Here is a 27,584-nt window from a genome sequence, read left to right as displayed (position 1 = left end):
TCTAGTTTTCCAGCTGCCCTTCAGCTGACAAAGTCCTTGGTGAAGGCTGATGACTCTGCCTGAGACTTCCACACCCCCTTCGTTCACGGTCTCCCCCCAGATTTCCGACAAAGTCGTCGTCTTGCAGCTCCCGAGTCTCTGAGCGCTCTGATCTCAGGAGCAAAAATTGCCAGAAAGATTTGCAGGAGCGATACGGCGCACACGAGACGGGGAAAATCTAGACCTGCGGGTAGAGGACGCGTTTACGTCGCAGCTCCCCTCAAAGCGCTCTGCTCCGTCGCCGGCTTCATAACCACAGAGCTTCGTTACCCGCTGTGAGAAAATAATGATGCCAGAGTCCAGGCTCTCACACGAGATGGACTGAAATGAGAGGAGGCTCTTAGAGCGACCAGGCTCCATCCGGCTCCATCATAATCTCTTTGTCATGCCATCCTGTTAGGTAGACGTGATCACAAATTCACTGTGACAGCAGAGCATATTTTCTAACTAAAAATACACCCGGAAGGTCACGCTTCTCGGAGGCAAAAATATGTGCAAAGAGGGGGTATGATTTGCTGTTCTCATTCTGATCAGAGACAATCTGTCGTCTATTTTAAGCGCGGGCTCAATTCAGGAGTGATTAAAAAGGATTTATATGGATTTTTTGAGGGCGACTTATGGAGGTAATTTGTCGTTTCGAGGCCAGAACTGCGATCATAATTTTTAGAGTAACTGTGAGTAAAACAAAACAAAAGAAAAAGTCATGGTTAGATATCATCGATCGTAAAAGTTAACAGAAAAATAAGATGTAGTCCTGCTGCTGCAAAAACATTATATTGACTTTGGCATTTTGATTTAAAATGAAGCAAAATTTTATGCTTACTTGCTTTCATGAGCACGTTACCACACAATTTTGCTGAGCTGTTCTTTAGAGAGTAAAGCGTTCATAAGAAGTTGATAGAGTGCCTCAGATGTATTCCTTATAACCCCTGAACTTTTTACTTTTTCTCACAATACAATCACAAACTTTGAGGTATTTTACTAAGACTTTTTCGGACGTAATCTAGTGCATAGCGACATAAGAGTGACGTAAAAAACAGCCATCCTGATGGCATAATGCTGAGGATGTTGTGTTTTTTGCCACACATTTACAATGTAGACCCAAAAGGTTCAATTTTGGACAAATATCTATGTATAATTTTAGGTTTATGTATTAGTATTTTTTTTCTAAAACAAAACAAAACAAAAAAAAACAACCATGGCATAATGCTGCCATTGCCATCTTTTACCTTGGGGTTCATGTGTTCAGGATTGATGTGCAGTACTATTTTTTTTGCCACATATTTGGCATGTAGATCCACAATGTTCTATGTTTGACACATTTTTAGTTTTTTTTTGTAAAAACTGTCGAAACCATTCAACATTACTATTGAATTTACAATTACGTGCTGTTTTGTGTTGACCTATCACAAAATATCCCAAGAAAACAAAAATAAAGTTTGATTGTATGCAATTGCAACCCTGTCATAGCTAGCGTCTAACTAGCCTAAACTCACTAGCTTAACAGATATCCTCTTAGCTTGTCATTTATGATCTAATATCTCTAGTTATCTTAATAAGAGTGATGTTTTCAATGCCAGAACTATTTGTGTGTGTGTGACTGGAAATAAACTGATTTTTTTGGTAACTTTTCCTCATTCATGGCTAAGTGTGGAAGCCTTCTTTAGCTAGTTGACTGGTTAGGACAGCAGAATGCTAGGTCTCTTTATGCTCATACTGAGAGGGAAAATTCTGGTCTGGTGTTGCAGTAAAAAGGATCACAGGTAAATATTTTATCAGTTTTGAAACTCTCCAAAACTTTGGAGTACCTTAAATCTGGTCCTTGTGTTGTCAGTTATGGGGGAGATTGCAGTCATATTGTCAAAAAGCTTACCTTTTGGTAGGAGTGGGTGCACCAGAGGACATGAGCATTGTGTCGTTCATGTTGTTGGTCGCTGCTTTCGGCTGACTAAAACAAGACAAGATTAGAGGTTTTTAATGCTACGCCGCAGAGGTCTATGCTGCTTGACACCGGGAACAGGAGGAGAACAATTTGCATTTTTATTAATAATCATAAATCAAGCTATTCTAACTTCAGCTTCATCCAACTGTAAGTAAAATAACGAAAGAGCGAAACAGGAAGAGGAATCATTAAAACCCACAGAATGTGGTGCACCAAAAAAAAAAAAAAAAAGGAAAATTGTGATATAATCAACTTTCCTGCAACTGATTTAGATGTTTTTAGGCAATTAGCTCAACTCTAATTAACAAGTGCAAGAGCAACAACAGCAAACAAGGATTCTAATTAAACCACTAGTCTAGGGAAAAAAAACAAAAAAACAAAACGGCACCAATAAAACAGTAGAAGGTGACATTGTGGGAGGTAATTTGAGAGAGTAAACAAAGCAACGCGGCCCATATGGTGTCTGGATTCGTGTCGGGGCTCGCCAGGACTCGAACTCTCAGGGCACGGACTCTCATTAACGGATCAAAACAGCAGCCGCTCACAAAAACGCGGAGGTCTGCACATCTCTGGATTTGCATCCTCTGAATCTGCACCTTGTAGTTATTAGCCTCGATTCTGTTTGGCTTTATTTACATCTCTCACTATGACACAGAAGGCAGAGCCCTGTGGAGAACTCCTCTGTACTGACACAGGAATTTATAGACAATACTGTTGTTAATAGCATCATGCAGGGTTTGTTTTTTTTTGCATGATTCTACTTTCAAAACTAAACAGAAATAAATAAAAAAAAACATTTAAACAGGATTATCTCCTCACAAACACTTTTCTGTTTAATATTTTCTGTTTAAATACTTGATAATACACATTAGATTAGAGAAACACACGAATAATTCATCTGCTCTCTTCTTTCATCAAAGCCATTTGCTACAACTTTCCACTATTTTTGCATCAGGAGAGTAAAAGGAAAAGTGTGAGCGCTGAACCTTGCATATACTATTTCTGTCCTTCATGAAAAAAAACAAACATTATGGAAAACAGTTACATAAAAAAAGATTTATCGGTCATCAAATCGCCTTAGAAGCAGCTGGAGTCAAAGGACGAGGTCCGAGACTTACCTCTGCGGGGAGAGAGAGCGCCTGCCTCGGTGGCAAAACACATCCAACCACTGCTGCTGCTGCTGCTGCCAGATGCCTAATCTGTCCTCAACTGAGCAGGCGAGCATCTCAATGTACTACACTGCTGCTGTCTCCAAGGAAACTCGGCAGTCACGTGACTTTGTGACGACGTAGATTTTCTATGTCTCACTCAAGCTCCTTTCCCCTCTCTGAGGCTCCGCTCTGACTCTGTCTCTTCGCCTTGCCACATGCAGACATGCTGCAAAATGGGGAAATGTCGTTTTGCTTTAGCTTAGCCAAAACTGCTAGTAGATAAAAAAAATAAATAAAAATACAAAATGTGTCTTATTTAGAATTGTGCACAGAGTGCTCATCTCTGGTTGCAAGTATATTTACATTTACATATCTCAACTCCTCCCTTTACCTTCAGCAAGTTACATAAATCAAAGCTCCTCAGCGCGAGACTTCTAAAAATAATCTTCAGCCCCTTTTTTGAATCTATTAATGCAACTCATGTGTAACAGCAGGGTCCAATAAAAAAAAAAACCCTCATTTTTATGTTTGGGTTTTAGTACTTTTATCTAAAATAAGTCGAATCTAAAACGCAGCTCAACTCGCTCGCATAATTGCCTACGGCTCCGTGGCTCATTACCTGCATGAAGTTGATTGAGGACGTCCAGCCCAGACCTCTATCCAGTGTCTCAGAGGTCAACATTCAGGCATTAAAAAGATCAAAGCCTGCAATGCGCTAAGGCCCGTTTCTCCTGAATGACAGACAGTGCAATATATTCATTTCTTGTGGCTCAGCGAGACACGGGAAACTAATGGGCTAGATCAGGAGAATATTTTAGGCGAGGTTCTGCAAAAAGGTTTGAAGGAGTTAGTGTCTAATCTGTAATGGAGAACTTTGATAGCGGTGGGAGATTAAGTTTATTTTTGGATGCTCTGAGCTGCAGACATTGTTGACTGATTAAGTAAACTAAAATTGGTACTCTGTTAAGGTCTTTTAATGCACATCTTTTCATTGCTTTGTGCATTTTTGGCTTCATCCATCCCTTGCCCCCCCCTGCAATGGCACAGTGCCCCTCCTCGGGGGCACACCCCACAGTTTGGGAACCTCTGACTTAGCTAACTGAACAGTTGAACACCACATTGCTATGTTATGTAGTTTGTTGTCATTTATTATGTGGTTATCATGTGAAATGAGATGAAAATTTTACAAGAGTCTTTTAGGAAGATCCTTTTCTGTTGTGTCTTCCTGTTTTGTGATTCAGTTAATATCTTAATCATTTTCACCAAACGGAGGCTAATGTAAACGAACAGCACAATATGGCTGCCGAAGCAGCGACGGTATTGATGGAATATTCATTCATTTAGAATGAACAGTGCCATTACTCATTTATCATGACAAGGTTGAATGAAGTAATAGGAAACAAATTTCCTGAATAAAAGAGCCATTAGCCAAGGCAATTAACATCACGGAGTGAAAGCTATTTTTTTCCCTGGAAGTGCAGCTCCGTGCCTTCTTGTCCCTTCGCCCCCAGCATTGACTTCGAAAACGCTAGAAGTGGGAAGGGTGGTGCCTTGTCATCAGGAAATATGACAGATACTAACAGGTTAATGTATTCTATTCTTTAAAGTCCTCACAAAACTCAGCAGCACAATGTTTTGGCATATTTGTATCAAAGATATGACGAACCACACATTCTCCCATCCCTCTTTAGGTAAGGTGGTGAAATGGACCTGCTAATTTCCATCAAATGGAAATGCGAACAACTGATACCCATAATCGAATACGTCAGCTTGGACCAACATCCCATCCTGCACAGGTTAAAATCGTTTATCGTACGTCGCATGTCACCCTGCAGGATACCTCAATGACTTTCTAGAAGAGTGCTCTCTTCTGTCCCTTGTTCCTGATTATGCGAATTTCCACCTTGGCAATCATGACTCATCAAATTTTTCAATCATCACTTCACTTGTTTGAGCTACAACTGGTCCTCAGTCTTCCAACTCACAAGGTTACCAAAGAGCTAAATCTCATTTTCACAGGCACTTTATGCACTTTTCTGATGGCTCTCCTGGGAAGATCCTGCTTCGACCCCCTGCTCTTCAAACCTCCATCACATTCTCAATGTTACTGATGCCAAAGAGTCATTGAGCTCTTGTCTAAATAGTCCTTGTCATCTATCCACCAAACCCACTCAGTGGCTCAATGATGCCCTCCGCTCACTGCGTAGCAACGTCCGAGCTGCAAATAGGAAATGCTGCAAATCAAAAAAAATCCTGCAGATCTAACAAGATTCTAGGCCATGTTGTCATCTTTCTCTGGACACCCAGAAATTATTTTCTTAGAACTTAAAAAGTCTATTTAATCCCCTGCCACTCACAGATTCAGATACAAGAAAAGAGTTTACCAAACTAACCAAACCTCCCCTAATCAAAAGTGTCTTTAACTCAGCAAGCAGAAGTCCTACAGCATCATTTTGTTCACTTAGCCCTCTGACTGAGGAAAGTGTGAATAAACGTCTCACATGTAATCATACTACATGTGCATTGGACCTTTTTCCTATTAATCTACCCCACTCAATAGCTTCTACTAACTCACATGTAATTAACGCTTCTCTGACATCAGGTACATTTCCCACCGGACTCAAACATGCTTGGACTATTATATTCTCCTTCAGACCCATGGAGAACTACCAACCAGTCTCTCCTGTTTCCATCCAAAGCCATTGGAGGGGCGGACTTTGAACAGATCTCTCAAAACAACCTCCTTGACTTAAAAAAATCTGGGTTCAAAGGTCGCCTCTCCACTAAAGTGACTCTATTGTCTGTCACAAACCGTGAAAGAAGTCAGAGCACCAGCTCCTTATGTTACTCAAATTATCTGCTGCATTAGACTGTGAGGAACTAAGCTCAAATATTTCCACCTGAGGCGGAAGGAAAACAGCTGATCACATCCTGCCGCCGTCAATCCACTGTCAAGCGGATTGACGCTTGACAGTGGATTATGAGACCGAATCAAAGTGACGGGATCATGAGAAGCAGGTAGGATAGCTCTAACATGTGACACATCAACAAGCACTGCTACAGAATTAGGTCACCATAACTGTGCAGATTCAAGTGTGGCAGCAAGAATGATGTGTGATTCACTTAAGAACAGGAAATGATGCAAAAGGCTACAAAAATAAATTACATGTTAAAGAAAAGAATGGCAGAGTGCTAAGGATGGGAGTTAATGGACAATATGGCTGAAAAGCCTACCACGATTTAATCGTTTCATATCGGTCGATATAATTATCGAGTATTTTTTATTTTTATTTTTTTTAAATATCTGAAATACTTCCAAACTAGAGAAGTGACGTTTCTTGTTTTACTCACAGTTTCCGCTTCACGTCGGTGGTTTTCAGTCGTAAGTAGCTGTGAGGCGAAACCTTAAACAGGTTGTTGCTAGGTAACCAAAGTCTTGTTACTTCAAGACTGAATGAGTCAGCTGAAGCCACACAGCTTGCTCAGCTGGCCATGAGAGGTTGAGAAGCTGAAGCTTTTCCTCTGCCTACATCTCCCAGAATTCTGTGCGGTTCTGAATCTGAGTTCAGTGAAATGATTGAAAATTCTATCGTTATTACCGTATGTGTCTATCGCAATACATATTGTTATTGACTTATTGACTAGCCTCTATTCCAGTTCTTATTATTAATTTGAGTTTTTGTAAATAACTGTTCGATGCAAATATGATGAAATTTCAGTGGTTGATGAAATGTCAGTCATAGAAACAGTTGATGAATTTGTGATTCAAGCTGTTTCAAGACATTAGAAACCTTGAAATGACTTGCCCTTAGCGTCAGCCTCCAAAATTTCAAGACCGCCATTATGAAAACTTAATCCTTCAAATCTCAGGATGGCCAATTACATGCCTCATATCTCGGTTTTAATGGCGCCAATGTATTTTTGCGTTGACCAGGAGATAACTTCAAGTTGTAAAGCAGGGGCATACGTTTTAAAAAATGAATGAATTTCTAAAGAATTTATGGTGAAGCGAAATTTACCTTCTGAATTTTGAATGTGACTCACGATTTGTCACAACAGCATGTATTAAAGTTGAATGCAAAGTACAGACAATGCCTGTGTGAGTCACTTTGACAGAAGCGGAGCTCGCTATGTCTGTGAGAGGAAGCTTCTCAGACAAACGGTGGCTCCCAAACCGATGCATCCTCTTCCAAACAACAAATCCCCAACAATCTTACCTGACACTTTGAGAGAGGAGAAAAACTCACAGCTCAGTTCTCGGTTAGACGTCGCTTCAGACGCCGGTAAATATTTCAAAATAGCACGGGAACAGCAGCACTTTGTCAGAGGGCGTTGCGAGGGTTGGCACAGCAGGGGAGCGCGTGTCCGTTCGATTTGGGTGGCCTGATCAAACCTGACGCTATAGCCTGATTCTGCCAGGCGTTCTGACACAGGCTTTGTCAACACTCGCACACACGCGCACACACACACACACACACACACACACACACACACACACACACACACACACACACACACACACACACTCACTCACACACACACACACACCCACACGCGCGCACGCGCACACACGCACGCGCACACACACACAGGCTTTGTCAACACTCACACACACGCACACCTGAGATATGATGGGGACTTATAATATGAAATTACAGCTCATCGAAAACAATGTTTATCCAACTTGCCGCTAGTTTTAGAGTTTCTGTCTCAGGCTACTGGGATCTGTACGATTCAGCCAATGAGGCAGGAGGTAAAAGATTCAGGAGTCGTGAATGATATGGAGATTACTTATCCATTCACCCACCAATTCTTTAAAATGCCCATCTGTGTTAGCCGTCTCTCTCTTTCTCCTCCAGGATACAACAGGGGAAACACCAGGCCAAACGTTTGTTACTTCAAGACTGAATGAGTCTCAGGACGTCCACAAAATGTAGATAAAAACTTGATGATCCAAAACTTTGCCACTGGAGGACAAACTGATCACTTTTCCTCACTCTGCTACTTTCTTCTTCTACTATTCTCCGGCTCGCATTATCTGCTGTTATTTAAGATGTTATCTTTATGTTTTTTCTCTCCAGAGACGCTACATCTTCCTGGATGGAGGCATCAGCTGCCAAAAACTAAACGTTCTCCCTCGATCGTGGTGCTGTACTTATTAGCATGTAGCCTGTGATGTTTTTGTCTCAGCTGCTTGGTTAAGTACTTTTTGGTAGCAGGCAGAGCGGTGCAATGTCGCTTTTGCCACCAAGAAAGCACTTTTTAATTACTTTGATGGCCTCCTGGTGAGCACACAATTAGGTCGCAGCGTAGCCGCTCCTTTGTAGTCCTCAGATCAGCAATACGAAGCCGGTGAACCTGAGCCACACATTGTGGATTAGTGACTACGCTGCTCCACACACCACCACTGTCTCACTGCGTGAGTTTAATGCATAATGTCACCTACACCGAACACAATGGGAGCCATGTTGTGACCTTCTCTGCTCTGCAAAGACCGTCGATGTCTTTTTTTTTTTTTTTTTAAGAATATCAACAAGAAGTTGAAAGTTGAACAAAAAACACATGTATTGACTGGAAAACTTCAACACATGTCAGCACATTAGTTGCTGATTTTATTGTCAGTTTTATATCAGGTTGGTTACTACTGAATTATTTATGTTTTTTATAGGATCTTGTAATGGATACAAAGAAAACGTTTTCAAGGACAAGCCTAAAAAGATGTGACAGCGTTTTACATATGCTAGCTTGTAAAATAAAATTAAAAAAAATAAAAAAGAGAAACTAACAACACATTTTCTTTGGCTGCATGGCTGATTCATCCATCCTCGGGTACATAAGCAAATATACACTTTCTTGCAGTCAACAATATTTTATTTATAATTCAAAGAAAAGCAGAGCTTCCCCCCCACGCCGCTCCTTGCGAGAGATCCAGCTACCGAGGCAAAAAGATCAAGAAACAAGTAACAAGGGGCAACTGTCACATCCATTTTTCTAAAAGTCAGTAAACACCCACTCGCTCCATATAAAAACAAACAAAAAAAACCCGCTAAAATGTCATCTACAAGTGCATGAGAAAGCACTTTGTCCTTTCGAGAAAAACAAAACAGCCAAGAGTTCCTGAAATTTCCGTCTGAATTAAACAACCCTTACGCAGAAATTGCAAAGTGCACGCAGGGTGTCTGTAGTTAAAGTTGCTTCCTCATTATCAGGTTGACACACAAAGCTTCAAATTTCTTATTCAGGTATCAGAATACGAGGAAGCAAAACTTAACAGCTGTGCGCTGCTCGGGGACAAAAGCGGTTGATCATCAATTGAAATTTCGCCATTTTTAAAGAGGGTGAACCACGAGTAAACTTGAGCTTGACACATAGCGTCATCCTTGTAAGCGGCCTTCAACATTTGAACGGTTTCCGATGCTTTTTTCCCGAGCATGAAGCAAAGCTTCAGCCGCACGCTGCTCATAAAACTTCTCCATGAAGAAAAACGATGGCTAGACAAAACAGCTCTTCCAAGAAAATTCACTGCGGGTAGAAGAAACCTTCCACATCAACGCAGCTTGGCACACTGATTGAGAAGGCGTGGTTGAACAAATGACTAGGGGCAGAATCGTGTACTACAAAAACTGCGTGTGCAGCAGTGTCATTCTGGAAACTTTTGGGTACCCCCTTGTATGTTTTGATAATTCATCAAAAAAAACAACAGTTTAGATAAAGAAAAACGTACGCCGAAGGGCATTTAGGACTCTGTGGCAGGATTTACTCTTTTAGGGCGAATCTTGTAAAAAAACAAACCTCATAAAAAAAAAAGAGAGAAAAGAACAATAACAGGGAACAGAATAGATAAATGTGTGCTGAGGACGCTGGAAAGATTTAATCTGACATAGTCTTGGCCACAAATTGTATTTCTTTTTATCGCTATTAATCTTCTTGTGTGATGTAATTTCATGCTACACAGCCTACATGGCACAATCTAATCCAATCGCCTCGTCTCTAAAAACACTGTTTGTTCTCCACTCGGTGATGAATTGTAATGTATGCAAATGTTATATGCATCTCAAATGCATACATTTCAACAGAGTGCAGAAAAAAAACAAAAAAAGAAAACAGAGAAAACTTCCTGCCGGTGGGAGGAGCCTGGGAGTGAGAACTCATTTGGAGCTGATGGTATCCATCATGCCGGAAAACAGAAAGGAATGTATCGTTCTGTCTGTTTGCCTGGCATTTACTGAGCTACGCTCTCCTGCTAAAACGCAACTCTCTATCATTTACTCACTGACACTTGCCTGCAGCAAAGGCATAAAAAGACGGCTCAGATTGATAGTCGTGCGTGGCGAGCGAAGGAGCTTCCTGTTACGGCAAAAAGCGATCGGAAATGTTGGAAAGTCAGGTCAGAAAGTTGAGCTGTTTCGGGTTGGGGCCTGGCGCTGGTAAACCCATTTGTCACGTCTTTAAAGCTGAAATCTTAAACTTAAGGCTAAAACGATTAATTAGATTAATCATGATGAATCGATCAGTGAAATGAATGAATTAACTAATTTAGTAACCGATTAATGGTTAACTGGAAAGTAGAACAACATACTCAGAGCAGAAATGAACCCAAAAATGTGCAAATATATATATATTGCACTTAAGAGAAAAAATACCTTTGTCTGTAAATATGTTCTACCTAGAACTCAGGTGACACAATTTTAGCTTCATCTAGTTCAAATACTGTAAAAAAAAATCTCCTATTAGGACCTGCTAAGCTGAGCAGAAAGGGATTAATTTTTTACATGTTGATGTCAGAAATATTTTTTTAGCTGCAGATGAATCCTTTAGCTAAAAATGATTAAACCTTTCGCTGAAGAAATGCTGTCTTATTAAATTTCAGGCAATAACATTTTTTGTATTTTCTTATTAAAAAAAGAATACATTTGTTTTGTTTGCATCTTTTATGCATTTCTAATGTATAAAAAAAAGTCCTAAATGAGAAGCCCACAGAATCTTACAGGTGTTTTTTAAGTCAATTAATCGATTAATCGTCAGAATAATCAATAGATTAATCGATTACGAATCGATAGTTGCAGCTCTGCTTACATTTTTTCTTATGTGAGAAGCAAAAGAGTTGCAGAGAAACAACGCAGAAGGAAAACATGAAGGGGAACTCAGCGATGAGCGCAGAGTTAAAGACGGCAGCAGAACATAACGCATTTCCTATAACGGCTTCCAGGAGCCTCACAGCCATGTGAGATTGACGGCACCGTCAATCTCACAATGACGGTCTCCAACAGATTGATGGAGATGACTGAGCTGTTAGCAGCCTGCGCAGCAACTCACACGTCCCTGGGACTGAACGTCTTAGTGAGTCGAGATGCTGTAAGCCGGTGTGATGATGGCGCAGTGAGACGATGGAAAACGTTACACGATGGAAACGGATTCCGTGTCATGAGCACATCGATTCCTACTGCGCTGCTCATCGACACAGCAGCAGGTAATGCGTTGGGAGTAGCACTTACACGGTGTGGGTGAGCTCCTGAGGTCGCTCGGCCTGCTCGGGGAACACGGGGTGCGGCGGCTCTCCGATGGGGACGCAGCCCAGAGATTTGCTGATGGCATGGCTCAGCTTTTTGGCCGGAGACTTCTGTGATAGCAGGCGGGAAAAACAGTGTCACCTCTCGCCTGATCGGTCGGATTTGGTGTTGTACGCTCAAACGTAAGCTGCTCCAGAAATTATTTACGTAACTAGGTGTGTCTTACTCTCTCAAGCACTCAAACATAAAAATCTTACAGAGTAATTCTAATCTGGTTTCTAGATTAGAACTAATTTACAAGTAACTTTTCAGCAAGATAGAGGAGGAGCTTGTTTTTAGTCACTAATTCCTTATTATTATTGATGAAAAAGTACATGTTCAATAGGCAAATTAATTCACTTATAACAAGATGTTTTTCCTTTATCATAAGTGAAATAATCTGCCAGTGGAACATGCTGTTCTTCACAAATAATTGAGGAGTTATTGACTAAAAAGAAGCTCCTCCTACATCTTGCTGAAGCTACTTGTTATTAGTTTTCGTTATTTTAAGTTTACTAAGATGTTTGAACTAGAAACCAGATGAAAATGATTTGGAAAGGTTTTGTGTTTTTGCAGTATTGATGAGGTTCTCTGGAAGCTAATTCAGTGAGCTGTTCCTCACCAACTCTACATTTCTGTATCTCTTGCTGTTAACATAAACACATTTACACTTTATACATCCATACATGTTTACAATAGTATTTTACCCCTCAAACCTTATCATTAACATACACTACAGGAAGTACTTTTTTTCTCAATGTCTGATGTGAAATCAAACTGAACCTTTTCTACTTTAGCTGAAAAATACAGATATACAGATTCTTTTCCTTCCTATTCTGACGTTTACGAACATCATGTATTAGTTTTTGTATACGTAGTTGCCTGACTTACTCGGGTCAAATGTTTTTGTCATGGAAACAGAAATAAGACAGAACTGTAATAAAGTGCAACTTTTTAGGGTTATTCTGATCATTCTGACAAATAATTAATACCCATCTTTTAGTTGTAATTTTTGATGCATGTTGCACATATCTTTGTTTATTTTATCGCACATAGTTTTGTTTCAATAGAACTTTTAATCTATTTTTTTCTATAAGCTGGTGGAATCTGCAGTGTGTGTCGTTTCACACCTGTGGTAACAATTCATTTTAAACTTTTTACCAATATCTATCAAATCTGGAGACATAAAAACTCCTCCTTTGAAATCGGGTTATTTATTCTTTATCTCGTAACTGCATTTACGTCTTATGAGTTATTTAATTAGAAATACTCAACTTTCTTGAAGTGAAATGTTCAGTCTGAATAAGAATGCCTTCAAAGTCAATTTTACAATAAACTGGTTTGACGGCGTAGTGTAAACGGAGCGCCTTGAGGCTTTTAGGGATAAAAACATGATTGGATTTTGCCATAAATATTTATTTTTATAGGCATTCTGCGACTCTGCTACAGTAGAAAGAAAACCTGCCAGTGTCAGAGAGGTGGAACCTAAGATGCAACTTAAAGCTTCGGACTCGTTTAAATTGAGACTTTTTCACTTTTCAGGACCACGTCCAGTACAGATGCATCTACGTATCCTACAATAAGTGGCAAAAAAAATATATATTTTTGGCATATCAGACTTGTGTTTCGTGTCTAAATGCTTTCAATCATGTCACTCCAGTCCCGAAGCGATACGAGCTGTTTTTCTTTCCTGCAGAATTGGAAATGGATTTGGGATCCAGGGTAATATCCCTTCCCTGCTTTCAATTTATGACATCGTGATTGAGCTTCGAGGGAAGGCGGTAACACGATCAATACAGTTTCATTTTCAAAATAACTAAACCTCGTAAGCCCCTCACCTCCGCTGCCCCACCCTTAGATTGTTATGAGAGCCCATTAACCGCATGCAGACAGCTGTTCTGTCATAAAATCACTCCTCGGCCTACGAGAGGTATTGACTTTTAATTTGCGCGGAGACGGCAGAATCGTAATGCAAACCCGGGAGCGGATCGCGGATCGTTTCCTTACCCAGGACGAGTGCTCCTTCATTTGGTGTTGGTTGCTGTGGGGGCCGTTGGCGTGGCCCCGCCAGAAGCAGCTCTGACACAGCTGGTAGCCGTGGCACTGCTGGCACCGGTACCGAAAGCCCATCATGCTCTCGCTCCGGCAATAAGAACATTCCACCGGATGGAAGACTGCGCAGACAAACGCAAAAACAAACTGGGTCATTACATCTTTTTTGTTTATTTATTTCTATGCATTCCAGTCATTGCTGTTGAAATATCTCATGATATTTGATAAATAATGGAAATATTTTGTGCTTTCATTTAATTTGTCACTTTGAATAAGCAAGAAACTGGACAGCAAAACAGGTTGGAAACAAAGCAGATCGAAGCAGATGGTTTGAATTAATGCTTAGAAAGTAGAAGGGTAAACTTTAGGGAAACTATTTTACGCTGCATCTTACCTAGTTTTTAGTACACTTAAAATAACAAGTAACTTTTCAGCAAGATATACCCTTGTTTTAAATCCATAACTCCTTGATATTGATTTAAAAAGTAGTAGTTCCACTGGTAGATTTACTTAGAACAAGGGAAAAATGTCAAGTTGTGGGAATGTTTTCATTTTCTTTACAAAGACACTGCGGTCCTTTCATTCCTCTGTGAAGTTTGTTTCAGCTTGTACATAATTGTTATGCTTTATACAGCAGGTGTGCAACTTTCTGTGTCTGTCGGCGTTCGCAGTAACCATAGCGACTTACCATTTTCAACATTGGCGAGTCGGTGCATGAGCGGCAGCCACACAAGACACTGAGGAGGAGGATCTGCCATCAACACATCTAGAAATGTGTTCAGAATAATCTTCTTCTAGAGAGAAACAGGCGCAAGTGAATCAAACAGTTCCCCCCAACGAAACACAAAGAGATGAGAAAAGAAAGAAATAAAATAAAGCTCTCGGTTATCCTCGGCCTACCTGCTGAGGGAAGCACATCCGCACCGAATGCTCCGTGTAGCCGAACGACGGGCCCTCGAACACCGCCGTGGGGAGCTTCAGCACCTCCCGGAGGAACTGGTCGAACTTTGCAAACACCATGACTCCGCTTGAGTCCGAGATCTGTGAAAAAACGTCTGAGGGACAAGCAATTGTTTGGCTTTATTGTTAGAAAAGAAAGGGAAAAAAACAAATGCTCCATGATGTCTTTTGCATAATTTCACCAGAACCTGAATACATGCACAATTCATTCAACTAATACATGAAGGGTATGTGCTTCAACAGCGCCCCTCTGTGTTTAAATTAGGGAACTGCAGGAGGACATAAGGTTGGAAAGGAAGATGTCTAAAGCTTAAATTACAATCATTTTTAAATCCTCTGACATTAAACGGTTAAGACAGTGAAAATTGTACCCACAGCGCAGTTTGTCCACAATCTTTCCTCCGCACATCGTTGCCAGCATGGCTTTCATTGAGAAAACGGTCAGCTTCCCATGACTCTCACTGCATGTTAGGGAGAAAAAAGAAGAAAATGAGATACATTGTCAGCAGAAATATCACTGTGATTAAAAATTGTTGATGCTGGGTCGCTGCAACTTCTATGTTTAAGCAAAAACCTTGTTTTAGCACATCAGTGTAACAAATCAAACTAATACTCAAAATAATTAGAAATAGTGACATAGACATACAAGTTTTGTGGTGCAAATAACCAAAAGAAAAACAATCAGTTATATTAATCTTTTAAATGTTCATAAAAATATGAAGAAGTAAAGCCTAAAAGGTACGATTTTTTTTTCCTGTTTTTGCTTTAGTGTCAAATTGAATGTCTAAGATCATCAAACTAAAATGAAGTTAACCTGAGTGAACACAAAATGCAGCTTCAAATGAGAATTTCATTAAGGGAGAAAGCACCAAGTGAACATAATTACTAATTTGTGAAGCCTCTCTGTTGGATTTAAGTTTAGGCTTTGACTAGGCCCTCGCTTAAAACTTCACGATGTCGTGCCAAGGATCATCATTCTGCTGCGTAAGCCGAACGTGTTTGAGTTTTTAAGGTCAAAACCAGCTTGTCGCATAGTTCTCCTTCAGGATTTTTCTGGTAGAGAGCAGAATTAATGATTTCGTCAAAGCAGACCATCACTCCACCACCACCGTGTTTAACTTCTCTTTCTGTACATCATAAACCTGATGTAATGGTTCACACTCCTTCCAAAAAGCTTCACTTATGTCTCGTTAGTCTACAGAATATTGTTCAAACGGTCTTGAGGATCATCCAGATATTTTCAGATGAATGTGAGAGATTTAAGGTTTTAAATCTCTACTGGTTTTGTCCACATAACTCTCCCAGTCTCTTTTAAATTGCTGAATCACAAACAACGACCATAATTGAAGCAGGCGAGCTCTGCGCTACTTTAGATTGTGGTTTTTTTTTGTTTTTTTTGTGGTCACTCTTTTGTCGTGGATGTACTATATGAGTAGCAATCAATGCTGGGAAGGTTCACCACTCTTCCATGTTTTCTCCATTTGTGGACAATGACTCAGACTTTGACTCACTCGAGCCTCAAGGCCTCAGAAATGGCTTTGTAATCCTTCCCAGGCTAAAGGAAGTCAATAACTTTTATGCTTTTATCTGTTCTCGATCGAGGCAAGTTTTGCTTTTCGAGATGTTTTAAGCCGTCTCTACAAGCATGGCAGCGTTCAGGGCTGAATCACAATTAATTCAGGACTTCAGGAAGGTCAAAGGTAGGCAGTTATTTCTTCACATAAAGCCTTAATAAATTAGATAGTTGCTTGTAAACTTCCTTTTGGGTATACTTAGTTCAATTATGTCTGCTGTTACAGTCTGTTTGACGATGTGACGCATCTAAATGAAACAAAAAGAGAAGGGATTAGCTTGGGGGATATGAACGAATTGTGTAATTAAGTTGCCATCATTCTAAACGCTCAGCTGTTTTACTTCAGCTTATTTGTTTTCTCTTTGGTCCTGAGGTACCAAGGAGCACGGATAGTGCTCCTGCCAAACTCAGATTGGACATAAGGGACGGATAACAAAGCTGCTTCCTGTAATCGCAGGCATTAACTCAAAGTTTCCCAGACACGCAGCAGCAGCGTAATTAATAATGGAGCAGGACTGGAATGGCTTCACAGATAGAAGTAAACCAACTAAATGGGTCCAGGAACGGACAGGGCAAGCAGCCAATCAGGAGCGCACGTTTATCTCTTGATAGAGAGCGTTACTACCTGAATGATAAATGCTGTTGTTTCTTTTTTTGTTTCTTTCTTTTTTTACAGGATTAAGATCTGGAGACAAACATAGTCATGAAACAGAGTTGATTTTGTGTAACTTCTGTGTTGATATGTGGATCATTATCTATTTGAAAATCCCATTGATTGCATATTTTTATTGTTTTTGGTAGCACATTACTTAAGTGTTCAGTCCCACTGCATCACAGATCCTAAAACTTACTTCACACTGGGCATGAGGTGCACCCAGTTCTAGTTACACTCCCAGTACAGTTTAGTTAACACGTTAGCATGCTAACATCAACATGCTGACAGTGTCTTATAGTTACCAAGGAGACTTGGCGACACTAATCTTTGATGTAAACAGTGAGCGGTGGAGAATTTATGTTTCCTCCATTATTCAAGTTCAAGAATACTTTACTGATCTCAAAGGGGAACGAACGGCTGGCACAGAGCAACCCGATTCGGACCCTCAAATCATCCCTGTGGGGCTTTTTGGGCTTCCTGTGACCACTAACTTCACTATCATTGAAGTTACTAGTAACTAAAAAAGAAAAAAAAGTTAAATATATACAGCTCTGGAAAAAATGAAGAGACAACTGCACTGAACTCCCGAGTTAAAAACCCCATCGGTTATTCCACCAAATATAGATTTCTGAACTCTTCCCAAGTTAAAACATTAGTGTTGTTGTCTGTAAACGATTAAGAACTTGTCTTGTTTTATTATGTGCATTATTTGAGGTCTGAAAGCACAAATAAATACTACATTTTTGCTCAGAATTTCGGTAGTTCATTTTACTCAAACATACACCTATTAAAAGTTACATTTGAAAAACTGATCATTTTCTTAATTTTTTCCAGAGCAGTATATATAAAAACTTGACTTCTATTTATTTCAGAGGGGGTTTATATGAGGCAGCAGAAACTGTGCCAATGACTGAATATTTGATCTTAAATTAAGGTTGGATTTTTCTAAAACTTTTAGTGTGTGGCTATGCTAGTGTAACAACGATGAATTTATTTTAAGGGTGTCTGCTAATCTTTATGAGCGATGCCAAATAGATGCGGCCAACATTGCATTGTAACGTTACTAAAATGTACGCTCTCTGCTCCTTAGCTGCTACGATACTTTAGTTTCAGTCCGCATGTTTCCAACCTGTCGTAGGTGGCCACCATGAAGTTCAGCAGCAGGCCGATGGACTGCTCCACGTTGATCTGGTGGGTGGTGGGCAGCCGCTTGTTCAGCTGGTAGTAGATGGAAGACAGAATCGTCTCCAGCCGCGACACGCTGATCTCGGCGTTGTGATCCAGCGTGTTGAGCCCGTTGTCTCGGAAAGCCTCGATCATGTTCCAGACGTCCACCAGATGGACTGCGAAAAGAAGTGGGGAGAGAGCGGGGGCGCACGCTCTGATCAGCTGAGTGCGTATTCATGTCTGTAGTCGCCGCACAAGCGTCTTTGGAGCCAAAATTTGACAGAAAGAAAGAAGAAAAAAAACAAAAAAACAAGAATCTGTGTTCTCTTACGGTTGCATCGCTTTTGGACAAACCGGAGTTTGCAGGCAGTCCGATAAGTTGACAATCTGATAACGTCAAAGTTTTGTGCTCCTGAAAAACAAAACAATAATGGAAAAAAATATATATTAGTATCACTTTACAACAAGGCCCAGGCGCGGCACTGTGGGGGGCCTGGGGGGTCAGGCCCGGGCCGGATGGGGCCCCGGGTCTGGAGGTGCCAGGGAGGGAGGAATGGTTTCAAGTTGCTTAAATGTCTGATTATAGACTGAGAAAGTGCGCCCTCGCCTGTTGAGAAAGGTGTATTTAATGTTAAAGTTACGTTCCCCAATGGAATATATACTAGTCAGTCCCAATGGCTGTTTCACTCACGGTTTAGCCGAAATGCTTCCTGGGTAGAAATCAAAAGACAAACGCGGCACAACCCCCCCACCCCACCCACCCACCCGCTCAACAGTTTCAGTTCCCCCCATTAAAATAAGCAAACAAACCCTTCAATTCCCCTTTTAAGTAAGAAAGTAAACATTTTATAGGCTAAAACCCAACAACTTGGCATTTCTTTAGCATCTGTAGCTGAAATCTGCAAAAAGATGTGTCTAACGTCAACGTTTGGAAAGCTCAGCCCTTTCTGCTCGACTCTGCATCAAAACAGAGCAAGGCTGATTCGTCAATTATTTTTTTGGGATTAAACAATTAATAACTAGATAGAAAAAGTTGCTTAAAAGGACTTTATTTAGAAAATTTGCACCAGGTGTAGCTAAAACTGCAACTTGAGATGTTCTCGATAGAATATATTTACAGAAAAAGAAAGTGTTTTTTTATCTTAAATGCAAAATGTATATTTTTTGTGCAGTACTCTCTTAATTCTTGCTCTGATGCGATAGTTCTCTCAGCAGATTGTCTCTTTTGAGTCTGCGTACTCCAGTTAACGATTAATGGATTGATCATCTTAGTCCCAAATGGTATAACACCTTCCTCCAAACTCAAACAGGCTAAACGCAGTAGGCACGTTTAAACACGATTACTGCATGTCAGAGAGCAAGCTGGTCAAACAGCGACACATGAGCTGACAACGAATAGAGGAAAGAGACGTCTCTGAGTTGACTGCACTCACTCATTTCCATGAAGAGCTGTCTCTTCTCGACCATGGCCTTGCCTCGTTTGCTGCCTTCCTCGATCATTCTGTGGCACATCAAACACAAGAGCAAGCAGTGCTTACTGTTCAGTCAGCAGCGTCGTATTAATGCAAGGCAGAGGCTTTTAAACGGAGAAAGTTCTCTGGTAAATTGTGACTCAAAAGCAACAGAAACAATGCCTTGAAAAAGCGTTCACACCCGCTGAACTTTTGAGGTTTTTACCCCAACCACAAAGGACTTCTACAACACAAATTAGTGCCGGATGGATTTCTAGATGTAAAACAATGTGTGCTAATTTGCGTTCTCATCCAGAAAACCCTCGCAGAAATCTAAAGGATTTGTTGGTTCCAATTTGTGCGATCAGAGAACAGTTGGCCTCGTCAATCTGGCAGAAAGTAGGCGACGGTGTTTCTCCTTCATGAACATTATTCTTTCCACGGGGGAGTTTAAACTTCCACTGGAGGATAAATCAATTGTTTACCAGTAAATAATATTGCATCCTTCTACTGCTCACTATTAGGTAGATATATTTTTAACAATCCTCATACAATTTTGAAGTGATCTTTTTTCATGAAAGTTTAGCAATGAAACTGGTTAATCAAATATAAATAGGAAACTTTTTTTTTTTCGTTTCCTGTGTACCAGCTCGTGGACATCGAGTGGAGTTAGGAGAGACAGTGAAAGAAATAACAGATGAACTTGTCTTAGTTTGCAAAAAAAAATCTGGGATCTGGGATCAACTTCACGCACTCAGTAATTGTAGAAAAACCAGAGAAATTTGCTAAATGTTGAGCTCTGGGGAAAAGGCTAACTAGCATTAGCACACCGGGGGRGGKGGGGGGGGGGGGGTTGCGTTTAAACACAAAAAGCAGAAAGATGTTGTTGTCACAGTGGTATGGGTGCTGTTATTTTATCGATAGGACAGTCTGTTTGACATGAAAATAATTAGTAGCAATTATTCGCTTGATAAACGGTTTGAATTCTTCATGTTACTTTCCGCTATCGGCACTTAGTCAAATTTGCTAATCACCTGTTAGCTGCATTGACTTTGGAAAATAAACAGGGCTACAAAGAGCTAATGAAAGACATGTAGCCTATTAAACAGACTGCAGAAAAAAAAATTTCATTTATTATTAACCACAATTTGTTTTTGTGTTGCAGTTTTTGTTAATTTTTAGTAAATTATCTGTGTTTTGTGTTTCTTCAATTACATTTTTAATGGCTATATTTGTATTAACTCCACACCAACTGTAATGGAAAGAGCATTTAAACTTTACAATAAAATTTCGCAATCATAATTTACTCTTCTTCCTTCTCTAAGGCCAACTGAGAAACATTTTAGAATCAACTTTTTCTCCAGTGTGGACGGCAATGGGTTATTTTCACGTGTGACGATATTTCGCAGCAGAAACCATGGGGTCGACAGAATCCCGTGGACAGCTGCAATTATTTTCACTTTTCTTGTTTTGAAGCATCTTGCGCCTGAACCCGACGGCTCTAAAGCGCTTACCTGCTGATGATTAGATCTCACTCAAAGTGATGCCTTGAAGGTCAAACCTATAAGGAAAGGACACAGAAACATTAGTGAAAGCTTCTTACAGGAGATTTTCAACTTCTTAATCTCGCCAAAAATGTATTGATGTGTTAAAAAAAAAGTAATTAAAGCCTCCCTTTCTTCTTCCCTTCAAAGACTTCATTAACTCTCAATCTAGGCTGTTGTTTCCCCCTCTCTGCTCATGTAGACAGTAAATGGGTGCGCTTGTTTCGGGACCCGTCTAGCGCCTGCGGTCAGCGCAAATGATAATTCTCCATGGCATCCTGCTCAGCAACGCCTGCATCCTGTGGGCTAATGACACCAACAGAGCTGCACGGGAACTGTTTAATGATGATGGACAAAGAGCGCATTAAGGCCCGGCCAATGAGCGATGAGCGCCGGGCGTCCCCGGAGGTCGGACGTCGGGACCACGGGATCCGTGCGCCTCCGGACGGGCGCGCGCGGGTCATGTGCGCGCTGGATGATCAACTGAGCGTGCCGAGGTTCGACAAACCGCGATGAGTGTCGAGCAAAAACCTGCTAAAAAAACCTACACATTACAAACACAAGATTCAAAATACTCTGTTTTTGTCTGATGGACAGACAGACAGACACAAACCGGTGGTGGAAAGTGGAAAGAAGTCGATACGACGATTACGTGGTCGTCGAAACTTTTGGGGGGAAAAAAGTCTAAAAAGAATTTGGTGTGCATTTGCATTTACTCCAATACCCCTCAATAAAATCCAGAGCAGGCAACTCACCCTCAAAGTAAGTAGAGTCCACCTGTTTGTTTCGTCTAACACCAGTGGCCTAATTTGACAGGCTGGATGAGGAACAAGCGGCTCGCTGTAACTCTGGAGGAGTCGTTTTGACTGTTTAAAATTGTACTACATGACTTTATAGAGCTGATGGTAATGTCATATCACTTTTTTTTACGGCACCGCTAATGAACTTTCACCAAACTAAGCCGTCTTGAGCTACACACCCGAGGTTTTGTCGTGTTCTCTGCAGCTGTAAGGGAGCCAGACTGTTTCTCCTGTCTTTGTGACTCTCTGTCCTTGGCATTAAGAACAAAGTGTGGACTCTTGTCTTGACAGAGCTTTTACTCTGACCTGTTCATGGATGTCTGATTTTGTAAGTTCTCATATCTTGCACATGATATTAAACTGTAAGTTTCAAGGTAATGGTGCTTGGATATGTGGGGTGTTTTTTTTCCCCCTTTCTTTTCTGTAACATTACCCTCTGTACAAATTTGGCCTTTGTGCAAGAGTGGCAAGAAGAAAGCCAGCATTGAAAGAAAGAGTTGATGGAAAGATGGATGGAGCTAAACACCGTTAGCGGCTGCAGAAGACTTCTCAACTTCTAATAGGACTACGACCCTAAGCCGGAGCTACAATGGTACGGTTTTCAGAAAAGCATGAATTAGACCGGCCCAGTCAAAGTCCAGAACTGAATCTAATTGAAGATCTGAGACATACCCCAGAAGGCATGCAGCTGTAATAGCAGTGAAAGGTGATTCTAAATGGTTTAAATACAAATGCACACACCACACAGTTCAGAACTTTATCTGTAAAATAAATTTTTTTTTAAAAAACTTCGCAGTTATGTTCCAAATTTCCTTCACTTAACTACATAAAATAAACTACTTAACTAATACGTGACAAAAATCCTTAAACAAAATCAAAGTGTATGACTCCTTCCTATGGAAGACGATATGTCCCGTCAAGAACTGAATTAAAAATACCTCTGAAATTTGAATGTTGTAAATTTGTACTTACTTTCTTCAGTGTTAAAATATATTTTATACACTAAAAAAGTAAGTACAAATATACATCATTCAAATTTCAGAGGTATGTTTTAATTCAAATCCTGATGGCACATATTTACTTCCATACATTTTGTAAAAGAACTTTAGTTTTCTGCACAGAAGGCCTTGATATGGCACCTGATGAATATTTACAATCTCAACATATATTCTTAAACTTATCTTGTCCGTTTATTCCAGGAACAAACAAGTCAAACCACAGAAATTCTGAACAGTGTCGCTGGAGAAACCCAGTAAAGAACGCAGATCAACACGGATCAGAACATAATTTGAAATGCCTTCAATCAGACACCAGAAAAACCCTGAAGCCTTGTGAAAAGCACCTGGTTTCTAGTCAAAGCCCAATTAAGACACAAGTCAGCACAACAGTACAAAACGAATCATCGTTTGTACTGTTTGTACTGATCCAGAAACTCTTTTTTGGATTCATGAGCACATGAGCAGATAACTGAGGTTTTCCACTAGTGGTTTACTCAGAATACAGCATCCTTTGCTAAGGAACAAGTTGTTAGTTGTTTTTTTTCTTCTCGGGAATACATTATAGAGGTTAGCACATCGAGATCCCTTCTGGTGGGATGATTAAAATCAAAGTGTGGCATCTGAAGCCAACTGCGTTCAGTCAGTTGCACATAAACAAAACAGTATAAGCAGTAATAAATTACAGAAAGCTATTTAAATAAGCAGGACTGGTTGACATCGGGTCTGTGAGGGTACAGTGCAACCGCACCTTCGGTTCGGCGGTGATGACAACATCCGAACAGAAGGACTCGCGGTTACTGCAGTACCTCCTCACCGCTGATATCATTCATTTCTCCCTTCCTACCAGCCTTCATCCTCACTCCAAGCAGATCACTCCAGGAGGAACAAAAAACGCAGCCATGTTTGCCTGATGATTTTACTCATTATTTAGGTTATCTTATTTCCGCAATGGGAACTATGTGTCGTGATGATTTGATTTTCTTTCCCTCCCCTCCGCCTCCTCCTTTTTTTTTTTTTTCTTGATTACTAAATAATGCAAATATTGCATCTTGTCAAATCTCCCAGATGCCTCGACAGTATTTAAAGAGAGACGGCCTTTACCGGATGAACCGCGGGCAGGTTGCATTTAGAGCATCGTCACCATCGGCGGCGGAAAGCGGCAGCGGTGGAGTCAGATGGGGAGGCTGAGCGGAGTGGTCCAGGGATATTTCCTGCGTGATTCACAGCCGCATTCTCACGTCTGACAAATCCACGAGCGTTGTCCGCCGACGTTACAGCTGTCGGGATGGTAAGGGACGGCTCGGTCCTGCCGTCATCATATTCTTTCGAGCTGCTCTCCGGTTTCATTCGCCTTTGAAGCTCGGCAACTGCGGTCGCAGCCGTACGTAGAAACGCACGAGCCGAACCGTTCCGCCGCTCGGCATCAGCAGCGACCCAGCGGCAGGGGACGGCAGAGCGCAGGCAGGCACGCAGATGCCATGCGCGAACACCTAGTGTTTTACGCATGCGCGCACACGAGTGTATGGTAAGCCATTTGTGTAAATAATCGATTTTTTTTTTTTAAGTAACAGCAACTAGCTAAATTATTTAATTGCCACGTATTTATTTATTTTTTAGGAAATGACAACTGAAGATGAATAAATGACACGCACCCGTTTGTAAGTGTACAGCTACCGTGAAATAAAAAAAGTATTTCCCCACTTACAGATGTCCTTAAAACTATCGAGTGATGTTAATATAACACAATTCGAGTAAATAGAAAAATCAGTTTTAAAATTGTTTAGTGTATTAAAAGGAAATAATTATCCAAAGCAACCTGGCTCTTGAGCTCAGTTTCACTACAGTGGCCTGCTAAATGTCAGGTCAGTTTAATTAAGAAATCCCTTCAATGGAACTTGACAGGCAACATGAAGCAGGCTAAACAGAAATTCAATGGATGGGTTTAAAAAAGTACAACAGCTAAAATAGTCAAACACTTTCAAAGAGGGAATTTGGTTCTGTGTAGTTTTAAAACCAGGTTAAACCAGGTTGTGAAAATATCCAAAATGTTTAGCTCTTTTAGAAAGACCATTAATTAACATGAAGGACTTTAAGAAGAAAATCTAGAATTCAGCTTTTACCCCTCATGCCACCAGAAAATAACTTTCAGCTCCGTCTGATTGCTGTAATTACTAGCAAAACCAAAACAGGAAATCCAAAAGACATATTTTAAAATTATTTTATTTATAATAGATTATAACTTTAAAATACCTTTTGTTTACAAGTGCAGATTACCATGTTACATTCACTGGAGTTTTACTGGACAGAGTGAAACAGACGAGTGTAACAAATAAAACTAGTGACAAATGTGACATAAAAAAAAAAACATGGTGATTGCCCATAGTAACCTCAACCCAGCTAGTTCTCGATTAACAACTCATCTAAATTTACACAAACAGCCAGCTTCAGTAAAAATGAAGACTGCCGCCTGATGCACGTTTCAGTCTTCGTCAAGCTGCCTCTCTTGAAGTGCGTTCCAGTCCCCAAATTTAACTGTAAATACAGCCGTCTCTGATTCTATTCAGCCATGTAAGACGTGCTATTCACATTAAAATGACTGACTGCATAAAATAGTTTTTTTTCCATTACTACTCTAAAACCCTAATTTAACAGACATGACCATCCAGTTATAAAAAGAAAACAATATACAGGTAAAAATGGATCAACTTAAAATTTTAGATTGAGCCATATTTTTGTAAAAAAAACAAAACAAAACAAAACAAAAAAACGTAATAATTGTAGACAAAAGATGCACACAAACAAAATCTCCAAAGAACGGTTTAGACAAATAGACTGATTGCAAAGACTGGTTCACACAGACTGTCATATCTGGGCCATTTCAGATAAAGTTAAATCATTCCTTATTGTGGTCTGTCCTGTCTGCAAGTTACAGGAAAAAAAACAACCAAAAAAAAACAAAACGGACAGCCAATATATTACTATAGCAAATACCCTGTTGATTTGTCCCAAAAAATAGTAAATAGATCTTTTATATTAAAAATATATTAATTAAAATATATTACTTTGATTAACAAGTCTGAGATTATAAACATCTTCTGATTATTTTTGTTTGTTTTTTTAAGGTGGCTTTGGCATTTTACCTTGAAAACAACGGCTATAAAACAGGAACAATTTTCATCCGTGCGGGATATTATAAAATATTATTCGATTTTTTTTGTTTGTTTGTTTTTGCTTGAGTTGACAGCTTTTCGCTGACCCTTTTGAAAAGTAATATGAGGTTAAGTAAGCACTTAGATTGTGTTAATATTACAATGTACTTTATGTCACATTAGTTATTAGGCTTACAATACCTCATATCACCTTAAAATGGAAGATTTTCATTTTCTGGGAAGGTCAGAGATAAACGGTTATACTCATCTACCAACAGATCATTTTTTAGAAAACCTACAATTATTTGACCGTATAATATTTTTTCTTTTGATTGTCAAATATCTTTTTGTAGTAACAAAACTGGATAAGTGTGCTGCACAAAGAAAATATTGACTACCTACATCTAGTATTTACAGTGAAAAGAAAAAGTTTTCATTTTTTCCATTTACTTTGAGTGTTTTTGTTTCAAATGTTATCAATCTATACAGGAAAAAAAAAAACCTTAAACCCTTAAAGTGTCCAATTTATGGGACACTTTAACTACAAAACGGTTTTAGGGAGGGAAAATGTGGCTTTAAACAGTAGTAGATGACGTTAAACTTTTATTTGATATGAAAAAAAAAACAACAACACAGAAGATAAACCACTTTCTATTAAAATTTTTAACTTTGAATTTAAGTGCTACACTGAATTCCAACTTTACAACATGATCCTTTGCAGGTAATTTGATGCCAGAATTTTTATGTGCAATCCACATGGGCAGATTTAAAAAAAACATTTTATGCATAATTCTTCAATAAACCTATAAATCCAGGAAAGTTTTTAAATATCAGTGTGCTCTGTATTAATGTACCATTGTTTTTTTTTTTAATGTATATATAAAATTATTACTTCCCTGCCACACATGCATAAAAATCCAGGCAGGAGGTACAGTACGACCCATGATTTTCTCTAGTGCTCTTTTCTCGATAGTAACCCCAATTAACCCAACGATAAAAAGCTCAGTCTCAACACAGAACAGTCATGAAGTCCTAAAAATAGCAACATTCATAACAATACACACACACACACATATATATATATATTTTATATATAAAAATATAGACTAATCTAGCCGAGTGCAAACGTTGAATGTGAGATTTCTCACACATCTGACTGAGTATTAAACTGATTGAAAATTGATTGGCATCTGTAAAAACAGAGGTGTGGATGAAAAAACAAGACCGTCCAGTGTAAATTCTTGCTTTTTCCAACAGTGATCAGATCCTGGCTGTCGCAGGCGTAGAACAGTTAAGATACCGCACCACATTTTCTATTCACTCTAAATAAACCTAATGCCATATTTGTGCTTCAACGGCATGTGAAGCTTAGGCATGGGCCGGTATCAAGGCATAACCAAACAAATAAAATAAAAATCTACTTGATTCGTCGTTTCAATTTCATTTTGATGAGATGCCAGAAAAATAGCAACCGAGTAAGTACCGTAAGGCGATGCTATAAAGTTTCACGTCACAAAATAAAAGACAAATTTGGCTGTTTTGAAATAGTTCAGG

At 39.8% G+C, this 27,584-nt stretch overlaps 1 protein-coding gene across 9 annotated transcripts in view; it reads right to left on the bottom strand.

The window, feature by feature from the left end:
* The window catches only part of dtnbb (dystrobrevin, beta b), a 37,565-nt gene extending 13,210 nt beyond the window's left edge, over positions 1 to 24,355 (bottom strand). For 4 of the 9 annotated variants that reach the window (XM_008399119.2, XM_008399124.2, XM_008399121.2 and 1 more), the window contains exons 1-11: positions 23,983 to 24,350; positions 21,054 to 21,100; positions 19,522 to 19,589; positions 18,420 to 18,500; positions 18,051 to 18,264; positions 15,069 to 15,154; positions 14,634 to 14,788; positions 14,422 to 14,527; positions 13,689 to 13,855; positions 11,628 to 11,752; positions 1,913 to 1,987 (exon numbers count right to left, since the gene is read on the bottom strand). In XM_008399119.2, the coding sequence (XP_008397341.1) occupies positions 1,913 to 1,987; positions 11,628 to 11,752; positions 13,689 to 13,855; positions 14,422 to 14,527; positions 14,634 to 14,788; positions 15,069 to 15,154; positions 18,051 to 18,264; positions 18,420 to 18,500; positions 19,522 to 19,588 (1,076 nt within the window). In that variant the 5' untranslated portion in view covers position 19,589; positions 21,054 to 21,100; positions 23,983 to 24,350. Of the gene's footprint in view, positions 1 to 1,912; positions 1,988 to 11,627; positions 11,753 to 13,688; positions 13,856 to 14,421; positions 14,528 to 14,633; positions 14,789 to 15,068; positions 15,155 to 18,050; positions 18,265 to 18,419; positions 18,501 to 19,521; positions 19,590 to 21,053; positions 21,101 to 23,982 lie in introns of all 9 variants that reach the window. The other 5 variants (XM_008399123.2, XM_008399125.2, XM_017302438.1 and 2 more) reach the window with 4 other exon arrangements.
* Positions 24,356 to 27,584: the final 3,229 nt, after the last annotated feature.

This window comes from Poecilia reticulata, linkage group LG22 (genome assembly GCF_000633615.1).
Source record: "Poecilia reticulata strain Guanapo linkage group LG22, Guppy_female_1.0+MT, whole genome shotgun sequence".
Classification (NCBI taxonomy): Eukaryota; Metazoa; Chordata; class Actinopteri; order Cyprinodontiformes; family Poeciliidae; genus Poecilia; species Poecilia reticulata.
Note: the sequence above shows the minus strand (reverse complement) of the source record. Positions and strands in the feature narration are given on the sequence as shown.